The sequence below is a fragment of the Heteronotia binoei genome, chromosome 16, assembly GCF_032191835.1.
Source record: "Heteronotia binoei isolate CCM8104 ecotype False Entrance Well chromosome 16, APGP_CSIRO_Hbin_v1, whole genome shotgun sequence".
Lineage (NCBI taxonomy): Eukaryota > Metazoa > Chordata > Lepidosauria > Squamata > Gekkonidae > Heteronotia > Heteronotia binoei.
The window spans coordinates 33861417-33880412 of record NC_083238.1 but is presented as its reverse complement, the minus strand read 5'-3'; the positions used below and the strand labels follow the sequence as shown (position 1 = coordinate 33880412).

Sequence of the window (18996 nt, the reverse complement as noted above, 5' to 3'; positions counted from 1 at the left end):
CTGGGAGTGGTGTATCAAACACACCATCCACATGACCGCCATCCACCTCCCAGGTGTGGAGAATGTGCTGGCAGACTCACTAAGCAGGCTACGCATAGACGACCACGAATGGTCCATCAATCTGACATACCTTCGTCGGATCTTCACCTGCTTCGGTACTCCCAAGGTGGACGTCTTTGCCTCCAGGGACAATGCCAAATGTCGTCGCTTCTACTGCAGGAAGGGCAACGATGCCTTCCTACATCTCTGGAGGGGTCCCCTCCACTACATTTTTCCGCCAACCCCCCTACTGACACGAGTTTTGACAAAGGTCGCACGGGATGGCACGGACTGCATCCTTATCGCACCGTGGTGGCCACGGCAACCATGGTTCACCAGACTACTGCAAATGTCACAACACACTTACCGACGCCTCCCGGTCGTGGGAGACCTCCTATCGCAGGCGAACGGCCAGGTACTTCATCACAACCCTCGGGTTCTGGCCCTCACTGCTTGGAGAATACACTCTCCTGCTTCTCCACAGAAGTGACCAATATCCTTCTCAACGCAAGGAAGCCTTCCACCAGACTTTCGTACCAACGCAAATGGAAGCGCTTTTGTTCCTTCGTTGCACCCTATCACCTAACGCCTGAAGTAACACCTCTAAACCTGATCCTAGATTATCTCTTATCCCTGCAGAAATCAGGCCTCTGCTACTCTTCACTTAAAGTACACCTCTCCGCCATCTCTGCATTCCATGACACTATCGATGGCAGGACGGTCTTCTCTCACCCCTTATCTAAATCCTTCCTTAAGGGAATGCTGCACCTGCATCCACCTGTTAAACCGTTCGTCCCAACGTGGAGTTTATCCCTTGTTCTTTCCTGTCTCATGAAGGCACCCTTTGAACCCATGGCGACAATACAGCTCAATCTTCTTTCCTGGAAGACAGCATTGCTAATAGCCCTTACCTCTGGTAAGCGGGCAAGTGACTTATGTGCCTTCCGATTTGACCCTCCCTACACCATCTTTCATAGGGACAAGGTTGTCTTACGACCAGATCCTACATTCCTCCCTAAGGTTGTCTCCAAGTTTCATCTATCTACCTCCACTTCGCTACCAACGTTTTTCCCCAACCCATCCGACCAGGGACAGCGATCGCTGCATTCACTGGACGTCAGAAGGGCGTTAGCCTTCTATCTGGATCGCACACAACCTTTCCGTAAGGACCCTAACCTGTTTGTGGCCTACGGCAAACCACGCAAAGGACACAAAATCTCTACCCAGAGACTTTCTAAATGGGTAGTTAGTGCCATCAGGTTGTGTTACGAACTGGCTAAACAGCCTCCTCCCGAAGGCCTTAAGGCCCACTCTACTAGAGCGGTCTCGACGTCTTCGGCCTTTCTACAGGGCGTCTCTCTAGAGGACATCTGTGCGGCTGCATCGTGGTCCTCTCCTTCCACGTTCGTCTCCCATTATGCTTTGGACGTTCGTGCGAGACGGGACGCCTCCTTCGGCCAAGCAGTCCTCCGATCCATCTTCCACTGAAGTATGGTGAGTGTTTTTGGCCTCTGCTTCTAGATATTCGACTATGATCTGTTTTCTTATGTGACTAACTATCTTCTTTTACCAGCACCCTCCTCCAGGTTACTCAGCTGGCTAGTCACCCATGTGTGGGACTGCACAGAGACCACGAAGAAGATAAACAGGTTGCTTACCTGTAACTGATGATCTTCGAGTGGTCATCTGTGCAGTCACACACGCCCACCCAGCCTTCCCCGCTGCTGGCTTCCTGTGATGGTTATCTAACTCTGTACTGTGTTTATGTCAGCGGCGGCTGGAAGAAACTGAGTGGAATGGGCGCTCCCCCCCCCGCTCCAGGCATGCGCTGTCGCTGCCTGCTCCCCAGGGCGGGAGGGGAGCGCGCCAAAAGCGCTATAGGCGAGCTATTGGAACTCCGAGGAATGGATTCATTGCCTGCGGCAAGACCCATGTGTGTGACTGCACAGATGACCACTCGAAGATCATCAGTTACAGGTAAGCAACCTGTTTTTTCCGAATCTGAGGTGACGTTGTATCACAACATTTTCATGGCAGACTTTTTACGGGGTGGTTTGCCATCGCCTTCCCCAGTTATCTACTTTCCCCCCAGCAAGCTGGGTACTCATTTTACTGATCTTGGAAGGAGGAAGGCTAAGTCAACGTTGAGCCGGCTACCTAAACTCAGCTTCCACTGGGATCGAACTCAGGTTGTGAGCAGAGCTTGGATTGCAGTACTGCAGCTTACCACTCTGCGCCAGGGGGCTCTTAATGATACTCTAACCCAGTGGTATTCCCAGTATAGCTGCGGGGCAGAATCCAGGCTTCAGTGTAATAAGCACATCTACGCTGCAAATTTAAACTGGTTTTAAATTGGTTTAACATTAGTCTCATCATTCTCCACAAACCGTGTGAACTATCATTCAGAAAGTTTCCTGTTGTAGAACTACAATTCCCAGAATTCCTGAGATGGGCGAAGAGAAAAGGCCCATAACCTCGCTGAAACTGCCAGGACCGGATCAACATGTTTTTTGAGGGGAGGCAAAATTAAAAAACGACACCCCCTTATCGGCCCATTCTACCTTATGGGCCTATCGAATAGAATGGACTCCATACCCAATTTGGCACCCTCCTCTGGAGGCGCCCGGGGCAAGCACCCCCCTCTGCCCCCCCCCCCCGATCCGGCCCTGGAAACTGCCTTGGAAGTGAAGCAAACTGGGAATGTCAGCCTCCAAGTGGGACTTGGGGATTCCCCAGAATTATAGCTCATCTCCAAATGACTGGAATTGGTTCCCTTGGAAAACAAAAATGGATGCTTTGGAGGGTGGACTGCATGCCATTGTACCCCACTGAGGAACCTGTCCTTCCCAGGTTCCACTTCCAAATCTCCAGGATTTCCCCAACCTGGAAGTGGACCCCCCCCCCGCCCCGCAGGACAGGATCTACATATTTTTGAAAATGGCTTAAAATTAAAATTAAAAAATGGCTCCCCCTTATGGGCCCATTCTGCCTTATGGGCCCATAGAATAGAATGGGACTCCATACCCAATTTGCCGCCCCCCCCTCTTGTGGTGCCTGGGGCAAGCAACCCCCTCTGCCCCCCTAGATCCTGCCCTGCCCCCCCACAGACACACACCAGCAGCCAAGGAGTGTGCAGCAACTCTAGAGGGAAACCTGATTTATTAGTGTGTATGATTAGATTGTTTTTAAGTTACCTGCAAAGATACTGAAAACCACAATGCCCATCAGAATTAGAAAACAATGGTGGTGCTTGCCAGGGAAATAAGCTAGATATGGAAGGTGCAGGATAAGCCTCAGGGTCATGTACTGCATTTAGAATTATTTTTAAAAATAAGTTATGCAATTTTTTTTTATTAGGACAGAATCACCATTACTGGTTTTCCTTAGCTGCACCTCTGTCCTCTCCAGTATTTGAATACCACCCTCGAGGCAGAAGAAAAATAGGTACATGCGGGCCTAGTCAATTTATTGAAGAGCAGAAGTTATTAGATCTTTTTATCATTTGCTGCTCCTGAACTGATGCTGTGTAGGGCAGCATTTATTGGGAGCAGTTGTTCTGACTAATGAGAGCTTGGGATTTCTTTCAGCACCACGCTGGTAAGGGTACAAGTTCTCACTTCATCTAGGGTTACCAGCCTTCAGGTGCTGGCCAGAGATCTCCTGAAACTGGTCTCCAGATGACAGATATCAGCTCCTCACTGTCTTAGAAGGTGAACTCTATGGCATTATACCTCTCTGAGATCCCTCCTCTCCCCTAACTCTGCCCTCCCTAAGTTACACCTCCCAAATCTCCAGGAATTTTCCAACCCAGAGCTGGCAACCTTAGCTTCACCCCAGATTTAACTTCCTGTTACGATAGTTGTTTATGCTTTATAATCTCATAAAAGGTCTCCAGCAGAGCTTAAACGACGATGGCCCCCTTGGTCTTGACGGCAATAGTCATTAAAGCAAAGCAGGAGTCGAGTAGCATCTTTAAGACCAATGAAGTTTTATTCAGAATGTAACTTTCGTGTGCTTCTAGCTTCACATCCCTTATGAATATACAGTGGAGGTGAAAAGCAGGCTTCTAGCACACGAAAGCTCACATTCTGAATAAAACTTCATTGGTCTTAAAGGTACTACTTGACTCCTGCTTTGTTCTGCTGCTTCAGACCAACACGGCTGCCCACCTGGATCTATCTACAGTAGTCATTAAAGGAACAAGACCAAGTCTGCAGAGAAAGGCAGACTTTTTGTCCCATACTTTTGCCTGTTTCCTCAGCATGGTCTTCTGTTGCAGAATGCAGACCTCTGGCACTTTCTGCTCATGTTTGATTCTGCGTCTCACGCAAGGGGAAAGTGACTAGCTCTGGAAGGCCACCCTGTGCAAGCAAAATGAACCCACTCATTAAACATTGCACTGGTGAAATAATTTTTATATTATTTGCACTGGTGAAATAATTTTTAATTTTTAAAACGTCCTCACAGCACTGCGCAAAAACCAACAAATGCAGTCCTACCTTTTCCATTAACGCATGCCTTAGGCGCCCCCCAAAAACACTGAATTCCAACCTGTTTGTCTACTTACAGGTTAAAGTGATTTGTTTCTACAGACAATTACTATGCAAAGTCTCATCTGTCTCTTTGCAGCCCCGGTCTCTGCATTCGTGTGTGTGTGTGTGTGTGTGTGCGCGCGCACGCATGCATGCTTTAATGAATCTAGGGAACCAGCTGGGAGGGAAAAAACTTATTTCCTTGTAGGTTTAAGCATTATGCATTTTTCTCTGTCCTAAGCATTTCATTAGTGTATGGCTCAGTGCAAGAATAGCATGCCACATTGCTCTCTCTGTATTCCAGAATGTTTAAAGCTATTAAACTAGGCCTCTCCCCCCACACACACACACTTATTAAGAGGGGCCTCCGTATATTGTTTCCAGACAAATCTCGCTTTGACACATTGCTGCTGGTGAGTCTGCTGCCTTTACACGTGTGTGGCCTGAGGAGCTGAAACGCTCCCTATGTGATGAAGTGTAGAAGGACTCTAATGAGGCAGCCGAGGCACTTGCCTCAAGGACTTGATATAGCGTGTCACAGTCTCTTATCGTCAGCAGCTCCCACCCCTCAAAAAAAAAAAAATTAGCTACAGCATCGTAAGCCAAGCAAGTTTCTTTCATTATCCACTTCTTGTGGTGGTCTTTTACATATTTGGGTTCAGTTGCCCTTCTAAGATGCCTGCCGTTTTGTCATTTGTAGCACAGTCCTAACTATAGTGACAGCTTTCAAAGGCCGTTGACTTCAGTGGATTTAGAAAGGGTATATGAGTCTGTTTAGGTTTGCCCCGACAGACTTCTAATCAGGCCTCATTTTAGGCAGGAGCTCACAAGTGGAACGCTGGAACCTCTAAATTTTATTGTGCTCTTTCTTTCTTAACCCCCCCCCCCCCGCAATAATTGCTTCTGGGCTTCATTGTTCAACCCCCGTGCAAGAATTTTGCTGAACTTTAAGATTTGACAAACTTTCTAATATTTTTCCTTACGAAAATGAGGGAATAACCAAGAGCCACTTGTTGGGAAGGGCGGGATAGAAATTATAAAAATAAATAAATAAATAAATATACAGCAGACAGATGGAAATCTTCATTATGCCACTGTAGCCACATAGGAGAAAGTAATTTTTAAAATATGATGGGAGTAAGGTTTCATGATGACAATTATAATTCAAGAAGCATTTTAAGGTAGATACTAAGCTGATATAATTTAGTACACCTCCTAGTGATGTCAGGGGTGTGTGGCATCTGCAAATGAGTTATGCAAATGAGTTGTGTTAATGAGCTCCAGCACTTCTTTTCCTACTAAATGACCCCTTCTTCTAATCATGCTTTATAGCCTGTACTAAAACGAGCAGGGTCTGTTATAAAAGGATTTTTTTAAGTGTGTGTGCACACAACATCAAGAAACGTTATATACACACAGCATCAAGATATACACACGACATCCTTTGTCTTCCACTTCCTGTACTGATTTGTCTGTAGCTTCACTGGAACACAATTTCCACTTGTTCACATTCCCAGTGACAGCATCATTACACTAAACAGGGAAGTCAACAAGACATGGCCAAACTTCTGATGGGGAACGAGTGAGAGCCGAAAAGAATGTTGAGCTACTCAGTATTCAGGGCTGTGCTGCTCTAATGCTGATAAACATGCTATTTATATACAGCAGTGAAAGATGCTAGAGTGCCCAGTGCCAAATGTCCCCAATGTCCTCTGAAGTCCTTAACAATGTTGTTGGCCTCAATTCAAGGCAGACTCAGTACTTTGTACAAATTCAGCCTTGTTGTCTGACATACAGGAGTGGAGAATGGGCTCCATTCCGTTCAAGCTTGTGGCACATCCTTACCTCACGCACAGCATAGTGTGGTGGTTAAGAGCAGCAAACTCTAATCTGGAGCACCAGGTTTGATTCCCTACTCCTCTACATGAAACCTTCTGGGTGATGTTGGGCCAGTCACAGTTTCTCTCAGAACTCTTGTCAGCCCCATCTGCCTCACAAAGTGACTATTGTGGGAAGAGGAAAGGAAGCCTATATGAGACTTCTTTAGGGTCTTCCTCTGCTCTTATTCTTCTTCACTCCCTCCTTCCTTCATGTAACACACCAAACTGAAGATGGCAGTCTTTAACTCCAGTCAGTTGGGACATACCACTATGAACGCCTTAACGAATCAGTGTATGAAGCACCATCAAGTAGTGGCCAACTTCTGATTACCCTGTAGGGCAGGGGTATCAAACTCATTTGTTATGAGGGCCAAATCTGACATAAATGAGACCTTGTCGGGCCGGGCCATTTCGGGCTGGGCCATGTGTGTACCTATTTAAGATTAGGTAGCAGAGATATAAACTTTATAAAGGATGCAGACAAACACAATTAAATGGTTTTTTAAAAAAAAAAACTTAAGCATGCTTAAAACATTAGCACTCAGTCTTAAAAGTGCTTTTTTTGTATTACTCCCATGAGATCCAGGGAACTGGCAAAGGCAGCTCTGGCTGTTTCCTTCCCCAAGGAACCAGGAGGGGGAGAAGCCTCAGCCAGTAGAAGAAAGAGAGACTTGGCTCAGTAGCTCTGCTGTGCGATTGAGAGAGCCCGGCAAAGCAAGCACTGCCTCCTCCCCAAAGAAGGAGCCTCAGCCAATGGAGAAAATAGAGCCTTTGCAGCACCTGTACGATTGAGCAAACCTTGCAAAGCAAGCTGTTGTTATGCAGAACACAGGGCTTTTTTTGTAGCAGGAACTTCTTTGCATACTAGGCCACACACCCCTGATGTAGCCAATCCTCTGTACAGGGCCTGCTGTAAGATCCAGGAGGATTGGCTACATCAGAGGTGTGTGACCTAATATGCAAAGGGAGGTCCTGCTACAAAAAAAGCCCTGCGCAGAAGGAAACTAAAGAGAGAGGGGAGGAAGCAAATAACAGCCAATTGCTCAGGGGCCTGATAGGAGCCCTCTGGGGGCCTGATACTGCCCCTGGGCCACATGTTTGACACCCCTGCTGGTTTTCAAGGCAAGAGACATGATTTGCTATTGCCTGTCTCTGCATGGCAACCCTGGAATTCTTCAGTGGCCTCCCTTCCAGGTACTAACAAGGGCCAACCTTGCTTAACTCCTGAGATCTGATGAGTTCAGGCTAGCCTGAGCCATCTAAGTCAGGGTGGCTTAAAAAACAGGATTATCTCTCCTCTCCGCCCCCCCCCGCCCCCGGTAACTGGGATTCTGGACCACAGTACGCACGTAGTTCAGAATCCCAGTTATCACAATAGAAACTTCCCTCAGTTTGTTCAGGTTCCCACATTTTAACATCATGACAAATCAGAGTCAATTGAATACTCTGCAAGGGCAGGAGGGATTATATGCCTTTCAATTCACCAACTTCAAGCCCATCACAAACAAACTCTTACGTCTTTCAACTGAACTTTGTTATAGCAAATGAAAGAAAGCTGCTACTGCGGAACCTCTGTTGTTTTAGACTTGGCTCTGATCTCCTGGACAGCCAGATTGTCAAGTCCCGTTTATTAAGCCTTTTCTATACAACCACAGCTCCCAGTTTATCTGCATTTCCCCAAATCTTTTCAGTGTCTTCTTCAGGCTGTTCAAATATACATGCTGTCCCCTTAAGCTGTTCGGGTACCACAATCTCTGTTATGAATATGCTAATCCCATTAATGTCAACAGTTTCCTAAGTGTTCTTTTCATTTTTTCTTCTCCCTTATCTATGAAATGGAAATAATATTTGCTTTCCAAATGTCTTCTGTTCATGTTTTAAGCATTATGAGGAAAAACCTTGTAAAACAAAGAATAAGCATTAACAATTGTGCGGTTCAAATTTAAACAGAACCTTAGTTAATTAACCTTCCAATTATTTGCAGCTTCAAGTAAGCCACAGAAGAAAGGAAGGAGGGGGGTGCTTTTGGCAGGAAGTTGAGCTTCCCACCAAGCAGCTGACCTGCTGTGGAGTGAGAGTTTGGATGGCCTCCCAGCGTGTTTAAATATGCTTTGAACAGGCTGGAAGAAGGCTCTTCCCACCCACCTTCTGCTCCACACTCTGACACTGACGTCTCCACCACCACCCCACCTGAGATAGACCAGTCCAAAATCTCCACCACCACCCCTCACAAGATCATCCCCCACAATGAAATCACAAGAAATATCCAGTTCTTATTTTGAGTCCCTGCCCCCCACTCTGGCATAGGAGGAGGAGGAGAAGAAGATTATGATGATATCGGATTTATATCCTGCCCTATACCCTGAATCTCAGAGTGGTCACAATCTCCTTTACCTCTCCCCCACAGCAGACACCCTGTGAGGTGGGTGGGGCTGAGAGAACTCTTACAGCAGCTGCCCTTTCAAGGACAACTCCTACGAAAGCTATGAATCTCAGAGTGGTCACAATCTCCTTTACCTCTCCCCCACAGCAGACACCCTGTGAGGTGGGTGGGGCTGAGAGAACTCTTACAGCAGCTGCCCTTTCAAGGACAACTCCTACGAAAGCTATGGCTGACCCAAGGCCATGGACCTTTCATGACATTAGCCAGGTCCAATTTTAGTCCCATACCAATCGGAGAATCTGATAAAGTTGGCGGTCTTAGAAAGTACAGTATTGATACCGCTCGCCCTATAGTGCATTTAAAAGTAAAAATGTGTCATCTTTTGTCTTTGTGTTTTAACAACATGCGGTGCGTGAAGGATGCTAAATTTGTGAAAGAGACAATTTTATCTGAGCAGCTGAGGGAGGAACTCATGCCTGGCAGTGTTCATAAAACAGGCTTAAAAAAATAAAATCTCTAAGGGCCTAACAGTAGGAGAGTGCTTTTGTTTCCCTCTTGGGCATATTGGGTGGCTACAGTCATTGCCTGTGTGCATAAAGTCATTTGATCAGTGATTCTATCAAGGCTTTTCTTACAACTTCAGAGGAAATTGTGTTGCGTTCTCTCCGTATATGTCGGTAACTGTTGGAAACATTTATCTGATAAAATACAAACACCAATTCAAGAAGGTTTGATTAAAAACTCTGGTGCAAATCCCAAAGAGGGGGGGCAGGGAGCTAGCTGTCTCTCCTGCTCATCACTTGCCTCTCTTTTTGGAGGCTCTAGATTTGGGATGGCTTCCATATCTGCCTGGATTTTTCCCTGCATGGGAAGTAGGAAAGCCCTCAGAGGAAAATGGAACATCCACACAAGCATGTCTTGTGGAGTTTCTTGGTTTTTCTCTTTTTAAACAAAATCCAGTCTGGTTCAAAATGGGAACTGCTAAGGAAGCTTCTCCCCCCACCACCACCCCGCTTTAGCCATGTCAAGGGCACTTCCCCTTTTGCAGCCCATAGAGTCTACCTTTACTGTACAGCTGGGCTGAGCAAGGAAAATAAGGATTGGGGGGGCGGGATAGGTGGAGATGCTGGTACAGTCACTGACACCCTGCACTATTGTGTGCATGCAATGGAGAAAAGGGGAGGAGTGGAGGTCCAGAAGCAAACAGAGCGAGAACCCATTGAGCACATTCTTGCTCATTCCTACTCCTCTTGCTACTGCTGCGGTAGCAGAGGTGTGAAAGATACAGTCCCTATTTGAAATGGAATTTTCATTGCCCAGGCTCAGCAAAGCAAAATGCAGAGTAATAATAGTAGGTCCAATCATTTGATGAGTGCCTGTCTACTGAGTGACCATAAATCTAAGTTCAGCAAGATGATGGGAAGCTTTTCACAGCAGAGACGGCATAGGTTCTAGACGTCCTTGAACCTGACTAGCGCTCATTTTTGAACTTACCTGGTGGGGTTTACCTCACCTTCTACTTACTTTGTTTCCTTCTGTAATCTGCACATCAGATAAATAAAACAAAGCTCTCAGTATTGAATCTGGACAGAATAACGAATCTTATTAAGGGCACAACATGTATTTTCACCAGAGTTCTTCAGCATTCCCTACTTTTGTGCTATCCCAAGCTATTTAAAAGCCCTAATGACCAGAAGAGTGCTTGCTCGATTAAATTCATTTTCTTTGGCTATATCGGAATGTCGATTCACAGGCACAACATATTTGGACAGAATTTGTAAAGGTGGATCTGGTCAGCTTGAGTCCTTAGAACATATTTTATTGGAGTGCGAAATTTGATCTGCTCTGAGAGAAAGGTATTTGTCCTCCCTCTTAATAGGTTATGTGAATTTATCCTCACCAAAAAAATTGTCCAGTTTTCCGTTGTAGATGAGGATTGGAAAACCACCTTAGCAGTTTCTAAATATTTAGCTGTAGAGATCTTTTGAGTCAGAAGAGCAGTAAGATAAGAATACTTTCTCTCCTTCTATAATCTACATATCTCATTGCTCATCTGAGCATTCTTTCTTCTTTAATTAGATTCTCACAAATTAGCCTCAAGCATCTTCTGTGTCCCCCCATCTTAGTGAACTATGGCATGTGATCAGATTGTTTCTTCCTTACGAACATAGCCACATACTCAGGCAGGGAAGGGAGAAACTGAAATGAAGTTTCATCCAAGGCCCTCGGTGTCTGGCTCTGGATAAATCAAGCTGCCTTCCCTAGCAACCACATTATTAATTTCCAAAGCCCCCACAGTCAAAGAGGAAGAACACAGAAATATAGGCATGGGTGTCTCTTAAGGCTGATGGTACTGACATATGTTAATAAAAAAGTTTCTTATCTTACTGCAAGAAAAAAATATAAGGCCCCATATATCTCTGTGTTTATGACAGGGGAATGAAAAGTATTTACTCCAGAGAAGTCTGATTGGGTTCAGTGGGACTATTCCACAAGTGATTTGTGGGCCAGGGGCTCTGAAGATGCATTCTGCCTTTTTCAAAGCATAGCATTTTGCCTCCACATTTATGCATTAGATTTGGATCATTATATGTGATTTATACATTGATAATAGGTTGAAATAAATATATCATTTGCTATTTAATTAAATATGGCTGCAAAGAAACTCTTTTTCACATGGAGAGCTGTATCTTTTTATTTTAAAGAAGTATTTAATAGCAAACAGTTACAAGGTTTTCATAATGTCAGTCAGTCAGTAATGTATAATTTAGATATGGGACTTTTTACTTTGGAAATTATGAGTAGAATTTGGTCTGTGGCAAATACTAAAACAGCTGTGCTCTCACATCTTATGTGACATTACAATGAATACTGGATTTTAGGGTTGGGGGAAGGAAAGGGTGTGGGGATCGATCACTAAACTTTGCAATGGGGAGTATGCACATATTTTGGATCTGCTGGCTTGTGCTCCACAAGAAGAAAACAGTACATATTTGATTTTAAAAGCCATCCTTCCTTCTTGCCTTTGCCCTTGTTCTTGTTTTACACATCTTGTCTCATTACTGCTCATTTCCTTGTGCCCAGAATGTAGGAATGACACACTTTTTGGTTTATTAAAACTTGTGGTGATTCATAGCATGTATGTAGTATTTTCTCCTCTCAAGGCCTGATTCCCCAGGAATTATTTTTCCTTACTTTTTTTTTTTTCAAAAAAAGCCAATGAACAAAAGGAGAAAAAAATAAAATCCAGCAACTAAATAATTTTTAAAAAAAGAAAGAAAAGCATGCACATAAGGCAGTGGCAAAAATATAACAGTGGTGGCAGATCTATATGCAAGCTTCTATAAGCACTATCTAAAAACCAGTCTATACACAATTGCTGTCTATATACCATGCATTCAGATATTGAAAGAGTTCTAAGGTCCTCAATCCATTGATCTCTTGGAGGCTTTTATCTTTCCAGTGTTGTAATGTAAGTAGTAAGGCATGGAAAGTCCATTTTCATTGGCTATTGGTTAACCTCTAAAAGATGGGCAGATAGTTTAAAAGTACATAAGCATGCTTAAAAAAGACTATTACCCCAGTTGAAGCATTCTCAGTATAAGAATTCAGCTATGTTCAAGACTTCCTGCGTGGGAGTACACCCAGTAAGAGCTCTCCCTGTTAAAAGTTCTGAAGACGCTGTCACCAATAGTTAGAGAAGGCTGGAATGAGGAGAGATTAAATATGCAGAGTGGAGGAGGAGCCAGCTGGTAGTTACCTGCCTTCTTTTTTTAAAGGTTAGTTTTCCCATTGGCGTCATGAGAGAATTTAAAGCTAAAAGAGAGGAGAGATGAAGAAAGACAATTGATGGTTCCTCTTGTCACTATGAGGTTGCAGGAATCTGGGAATTATATTGCATAGCCCAGTTCTGAGATGACTGGGGAACAGTGTTGTTCATATCAGGTTCCCCCACCCTTTTTTTAAATAGCTGTGAGGCAAATTGTATTATCTCTGCAGTGAATACATCGGGAGAGATTAATCATTTCCCTTTCTTGAAGACAGATTCAGTTGTGTAGCCATGTTGGTCTGAAGCGATAGAACCAAGTTTGAGTCATAAGAACATAAGAGAAGCCATGTTGGATCAGGCCAACGGCCCATCCAGTCCAACACTCTGTGTCACACAGTGGCAAAAAATTTTATATATACACACACACTGTGGCTAATAGCCACTGATGGACCTCTGCTCCATATTTTTATCTAAACCTCTCTTGAAGGTGGCTATACTTGTGGCCGCCACCACCTCCTGTGGCAGTGAATTCCACATGTTAATCACCCTTTGGGTGAAGAAGTACTTCCTTTTATCCGTTTTAACCTGTCTGCTCAGCAATTTCATCAAATGCCCACGAGTTCTTGTATTGTGAGAAAGGGAGAAAAGTACTTCTTTCTCTACTTTCTCCATCCCATGCATTATCTTGTAAACCTCTATCATGACCACCTATAGACCAACAAAGTTTAACTCTGGGTATAATAAAAAACCTAAGATCATGGCATCCGGCCCCATCACTTCTTGGCAAATAGAAGGGGAAGACATGGAAGTAGTGATGGACTTCACATTCTTGGGATCCAGGATGACTGTAGACGGTGACTGCAGCCATGAAATTAAATGCTTCTTGGGAGGAAAGCTATGGCAAACCTAGGCAGCATAATAAAAAGCAGAGTCAAAGCATTGGTATTCCCAGTAGTAATGTATGGCTGTGAGAGTTGGACCATAAGGAAGGCCAAGCACCAAGAATAGATGCTGTCGAACTGTGATGCTGGAGAAGACTCGAGAGTCCCTTGGATGGCAAGGAGCTCAAATGAGTCAATCCTAAAGGAAATCAACCCTGACTGTTCCCTGGAAGGTCAGATACTGAAACTTAAGCTCAAATACTTTGGCCACCAAATTAGAAGGGAGCACTTACTGGAGAAGACCCTGATGTTGGGAAAGATTGAAGGTAAAAGAAGAAAAAAAAGGTAAAGGTAGCCCCCTGTGCAAACACCAGTCATTTTCAACTCTGGGGTGACGTTGCTTGGTAAAAAAAGAAGGGGATAGCAAAGGAAGAGATGCTTAGACAGTGTTATCGATGCAACGAACATGGATTTGAGGGAACTTAGGAGGGCGATAGAAGGAAGATAGAAGGACCTGGCATGATGTGGTCTATGGGGCTATGAAGAGTTGGATTCGACTGTGAGAGTGAACAACAAAAATATATTTTGTGTGCTGGCAGCCTTTCTTCATGCTTGCACATGAAAGCTTATTAAAATTAAACTTTGTTGGTCTTAAAAGGTGCCGCTGAAATCAAACTTTGTTTTTTTTTCCTTTTGTCAGTCTCCTGATTTACATTGGCCCCTATAGTACTTGTATGCCTTGTTCACACAACTTGCAGGAAAAAATATCAGCTCAGGAAAGTGCTTGTATAAGGAAAATTATTGTATGAGGAGAATTAAAACCTTCTCCCCAAGTGCCATAGACAGACTTAAATCACTCTGGGTGCCTCCATGGTTTCTTTTAACATTTTTTCTTTTAAAAAACCCAGTAAATTTTCATGGATCTCTCATCATTTCATCAAGTTTGGCCTGTAGCTATCTCACCCTGGTTGGTCCCTTTTCTAGGCTGTTATTTTTGAAAGCTTGCACCATAGTCTGGTGTGGGTACCAATAGCCAAAAATAATTATGTTAAGGTCTGCTGATATGAATTGAGAAGAGTTAAGCCCATGCTTAATTTTCTATGATTGAAATCGACAGGATTGAAAAATGACTAAACTTAGGTTGAATGACATCCTTTGTTAGCCTTTAAGGTGCCATGGCATTTTTTCCCATTTGTCTGCAGCGACAAATTTAATGAGGGATACTGCTGAGGAATTAATTAGTGGTTAGATTTATTTGGTTTTGTTTCAGCTACAGAGAACGGAAACTCAGACTCAGCTTTGGTTACAGAGCGCTGGGCCTGCAGAAGTAATGATTTTCTGTGCTAAGAATGTTGTGGTTCAGCAGGAAGCCTATCATAATAAAGCCAGAGTTAGCTCATGGTGCTTACAGCGAGAGATTTAAAGAGATTTTGATCCTTTTCATCCTCAGCCTAGATTTTCTTTTCTGCATAGGTAGGTTCCTGTTTATTTTTTTAACATACTATAGTCCTGCAGATAATGCTTCTAAATCTCATCAGTCTGTAGAAAAAGCTGTCTTTTCTTCAACACTCATCCTGAACCAAGAAGTGTGCTTAATTGGATATTCATAAATTCTGCTCTGAGCAAGGATATTATGCCCAACTGGAATCTTTTCTGATGGCGGACCCTAATCCCATAGCCTCTCTGCATTGATTTACAGGAAACCACAGCATATGGAATATGTTTTCTCTTTATACTAGAGAACAGAGAAGCAACACAGAGCCATACTGCCAGGAATGCAATCCACACTTCCTTCATAGAGTCCTTTGTGTAGGAAGTAGCAGCTGTCTGAGGCATTGTTCACAATTTGTCTGTGGGCAAATAACTGTAATCCTCTCGATGGAACGTCTAGGTTTTTTTTTCTCTTCAGTGCTGACTTGTAGCTATCATCTGCTATTCTGTTGATGTGTCTGTTGTGGTAATCTACTTTGTGTGATGAGTTAAAGAAAGGTGGTACCATTTAAAAAAAACACAAGAATCCATAATATGGGTGGAGCCTTGGTTGAGTTCATAACTCAGATTCTGCATGTCATGCCTGTGCTACTCAATGGACGAAAATGGCTGACAGTGGTAAGGCATTCATGTTGACCATTACGTAATTGACAAGTCAAGATTATACTGTTAAGTTTTAAACATCGCTGTGGGGGGACACTCCCATGACTTGTTTTGTACTCTTCCATTTGGGAAGGGTCACCAATCCTGCTGCCCAAGCATTAGGCAATTTTATTCTGAAATGTTATCGATCCTCAGAAGCTCTCCGTCTCTCTCTTTTCCCCTCCCCTACTCTTCCCTCCAGCAGAGAGGTTTATAGAAAGAGTTGCTAAAGTGGCTCGTCGCCTCCTTTGCTTTCCCCAAGCAGCCTGCTGTTTGTCTCCAAGACCTAGAGACAGAGTTGCCAATCCCCAGGTAGGGGCAGGGGATCCCCCAGTTTGGAGGCCCTCCCCCCCGCTTCAAGGTCATCAGAAAGCGGGGGAGGGAGGGAAATTTCTTCTGGACACTCCATTATTCCCTATGGAGACCAATTCCCATCAGATATAATGGAAAATTGATCCATGGGTATCTGGGGTTCTGAGGTAGAGGCACCAAATTTTCAGCATAGCATCTAGCACCTCTCCTCAAAACACCCCCTAAGTTTCAAAAAGATTGGACCAGGGGGTCCAATTCTATGAGCCCCCCAAAAAGGTGCCCCTATCCTTCATTATTCCAATCAGAGGGAAGGCATTTAAAAGGAGCGTGGTCCCTTTAAATGTGATGGCCAGAAGTCGCTTTGGAGTTCATTTGTGCTTGTCATACCCTTGCTCCCAATTCCACCCCCAGAGTCCCCAGATATTTCTTGAGTCAGACTTGGCAACCCTACCCAAAGAGCTTTGCAAACACGTCATCATAGGACGGTGCTCCCACAACAGGGAGAAATCAGGTTAAAATCACCTTCCCCACCCTCCTCCACGGATGCAAGCTTCAAGTAGAACAGTGAGAAAGAAACTATTTTCCCCCAGTTCCATTTTGTCACAGCCGTGTCCCATGTCTGTTGGCACATTTTGCATACGAGGTTCTCCTGATCCTCAGAGAGGGATTTCCAGACAAATGGCAGGCTAATTGGAAAGGCAGGGAAAGATCTTCTCCAATAACCCCTCCCATGGGCTCTTCTGCTGGACACAACCCCCAGTATCCACACAGGACTCACTCACGTGGAATAAAAGCTTTTTGAGGCAATCTTGTTCCACTCTTCAGAGTTGGCCACTGGCTGGAATGAACATTTTCTCTTTGGAGCCAAATCAATCTTTCTGTATAAATCTCTCTCTTAGAATTTGTTGTTTCTGACTTTTTATTCCTGTGTGATACATACATTATCAAATCAAGGATAATCAGTATCTTTTGGGAGAGAAACCCCTGACTGGTACCCACTTTGGCTAATATACCTGCCAGTTGTTCTTTGCTCACTTGTTCCAGCTTTCATTTGTTTTTGCTTCTTCTTTTTCCAGGTTCACACATTCAGGGGGCCACACTGGTGTGAATATTGTGCCAACTTTATGTGGGGTCTCATTGCTCAGGGAGTGAAGTGTGCAGGTAACTAATTTAATTCTTATTCTGTTACGTTGCAGCAATCTGTCAATAAAAAAAAATCAAATGTGCTATTTGAATTTTGGTATGTTTGTATTGTGTGAGCGAACTAGGAAGGCTGTTGGGAAGTGGCTTATATTTTTTTTCCTCTCCATTTTATCCTCATAACAATCCTGTGAGAGAATCTCAATTACTCTTTACGATAAAGAAAGATACTTTTATACATAAAAGTATTTGACATATTTATTGCTCCACTGGTTCCCCTCCCCCAATAATTAAATCCAAACATATTGTGACCTATAACCTTGGTTTATTATTGCTATTTAGTTTTTGTGTCAAAACATCTTCATTAAGTTGTATGATAATTTGCTGTTCACCTATGTAGAGGCATCTATCTGCCTACATATATGAAACGTTAGCCTCCATTTCCTTATGTCTGAAGAAGTGTTTATTTATTTTATTTATTTATTTTATTGAACATATGAAGCTGCCTTATACTGAATCAGACCCTTGGCCCATCAAAGTCAGTATTGTCTACTCAGACTGGCAGCGGCTCTCCAGGGTCTCAAGCTGAGGTTTTTCACACCTATTTGCCTGGACCCTTTTTTGGAGATGCCAGGGACTGAACCTGGGACCTTCTGCTTACCAAGCAGATGCTCTACCTCTGAGCCATCGTCCCTCCCCATTCATATACATATTCCATTTGTACATATTCCATTTGTATCCTGCCCTCCTCACCTAGGCGGGCTCAGGGTGGCTCACGTAGACATGCATGTGCATGAGTAACACAGTAATACATTAAAACCATAAACTACGTATCTGCATACGTACACTCATACCTTGAATAAACTTTTGTTGGTCTTAAAGGTGCCATTGGACCTACTGCTTCAGACCAACACAGTTGCCCACCTGGATGTACCCATGAGGGAAGTTAGACTAAGGATATGTCCCTTGCCCAAGGTCACCCAGCAAACTCCTATGAGTGGGATTCAGCGCTGTGGCTCCCAGATTCTAGTCCAGCACTCTAACCACTACACCATACTGATTGTGTCCAGTAAGATGGACTATAAAGCAATTATAAATATATCATTAAATTTGAATGCATGCAGCTGTGGCTTCCCCAGTTATATATAGTCACCAATTGCTAGTATGCAAAAGTGAGAGTTAAGGAGTTTAAGAATCTTGCAAAATTTGTAAGCCAGTTTGGTGTAGTGCCAGTTTGGTGTAGTGGTTAAGTGTGCGGACTCTTATCTGGGAGAACCGGGTTTGATTCCCCACTCCTCCACTTGCACCTGCTAGCATGGCCTTGGATCAGCCATAGCTCTGGCAGAGGTTGTCCTTGAAAGGGCAGCTGCTGTGAGAGCCCTCTCCAGCCCCACCCACCTCATAGGGTGTCTTTTGTGGGGGAGGAAGGTAAAGGAGATTGTGAGCCGCTCTGAGACTCTTCGGAGTGGAGGGCGGGATACAAATCCAATATCATCTTCTTCTTCTTCCTCAAGCCATCGTTGATTGTAAGAAAGGTAGAATGAAAGTATTTTAAGTACGTAAAATTAAAATCAAGTTGTAAAAATACTTTGGAGCTCAAAATGTCAAACATGATTAAATATGTGTACAAACAGAGCAAAATAAATACAAGACTCAGTCAAATGAGACTCTTTGGACAATTTTCTGTTCATACCAGAAAGCACTACTTTCCCATCCCTTTCCAATTCCTTCAGCCTTTTCTGCCACAAATCTATTTCATACACAAATTCCATGTAGAAATAACTGTGAACAAAATGTACACTCCATGATGTGAATAAATGCCTCTTTCGCCATAACTGCATGGTATGGGAAGCCATGCTGAAGGACATTAAAGGGGAAAACATTTAAGCAGAAATTGTTGTTTCTACAGGAACATTAGTATCTAAGC

At 43.9% G+C, this 18996-nt stretch overlaps 1 protein-coding gene across 1 annotated transcript in view; it reads left to right on the top strand.

Moving 5' to 3' along the window:
- CHN1 (chimerin 1) overlaps positions 1-18996 on the top strand; it is a 181297-nt gene that overhangs the window by 133964 nt on the left and 28337 nt on the right. Inside the window, exon 8 of the mRNA XM_060257127.1 lies at positions 17006-17090. Within this exon, the coding sequence (XP_060113110.1) occupies positions 17006-17090 (85 nt within the window). The remainder of the gene's footprint in view (positions 1-17005; positions 17091-18996) is intronic.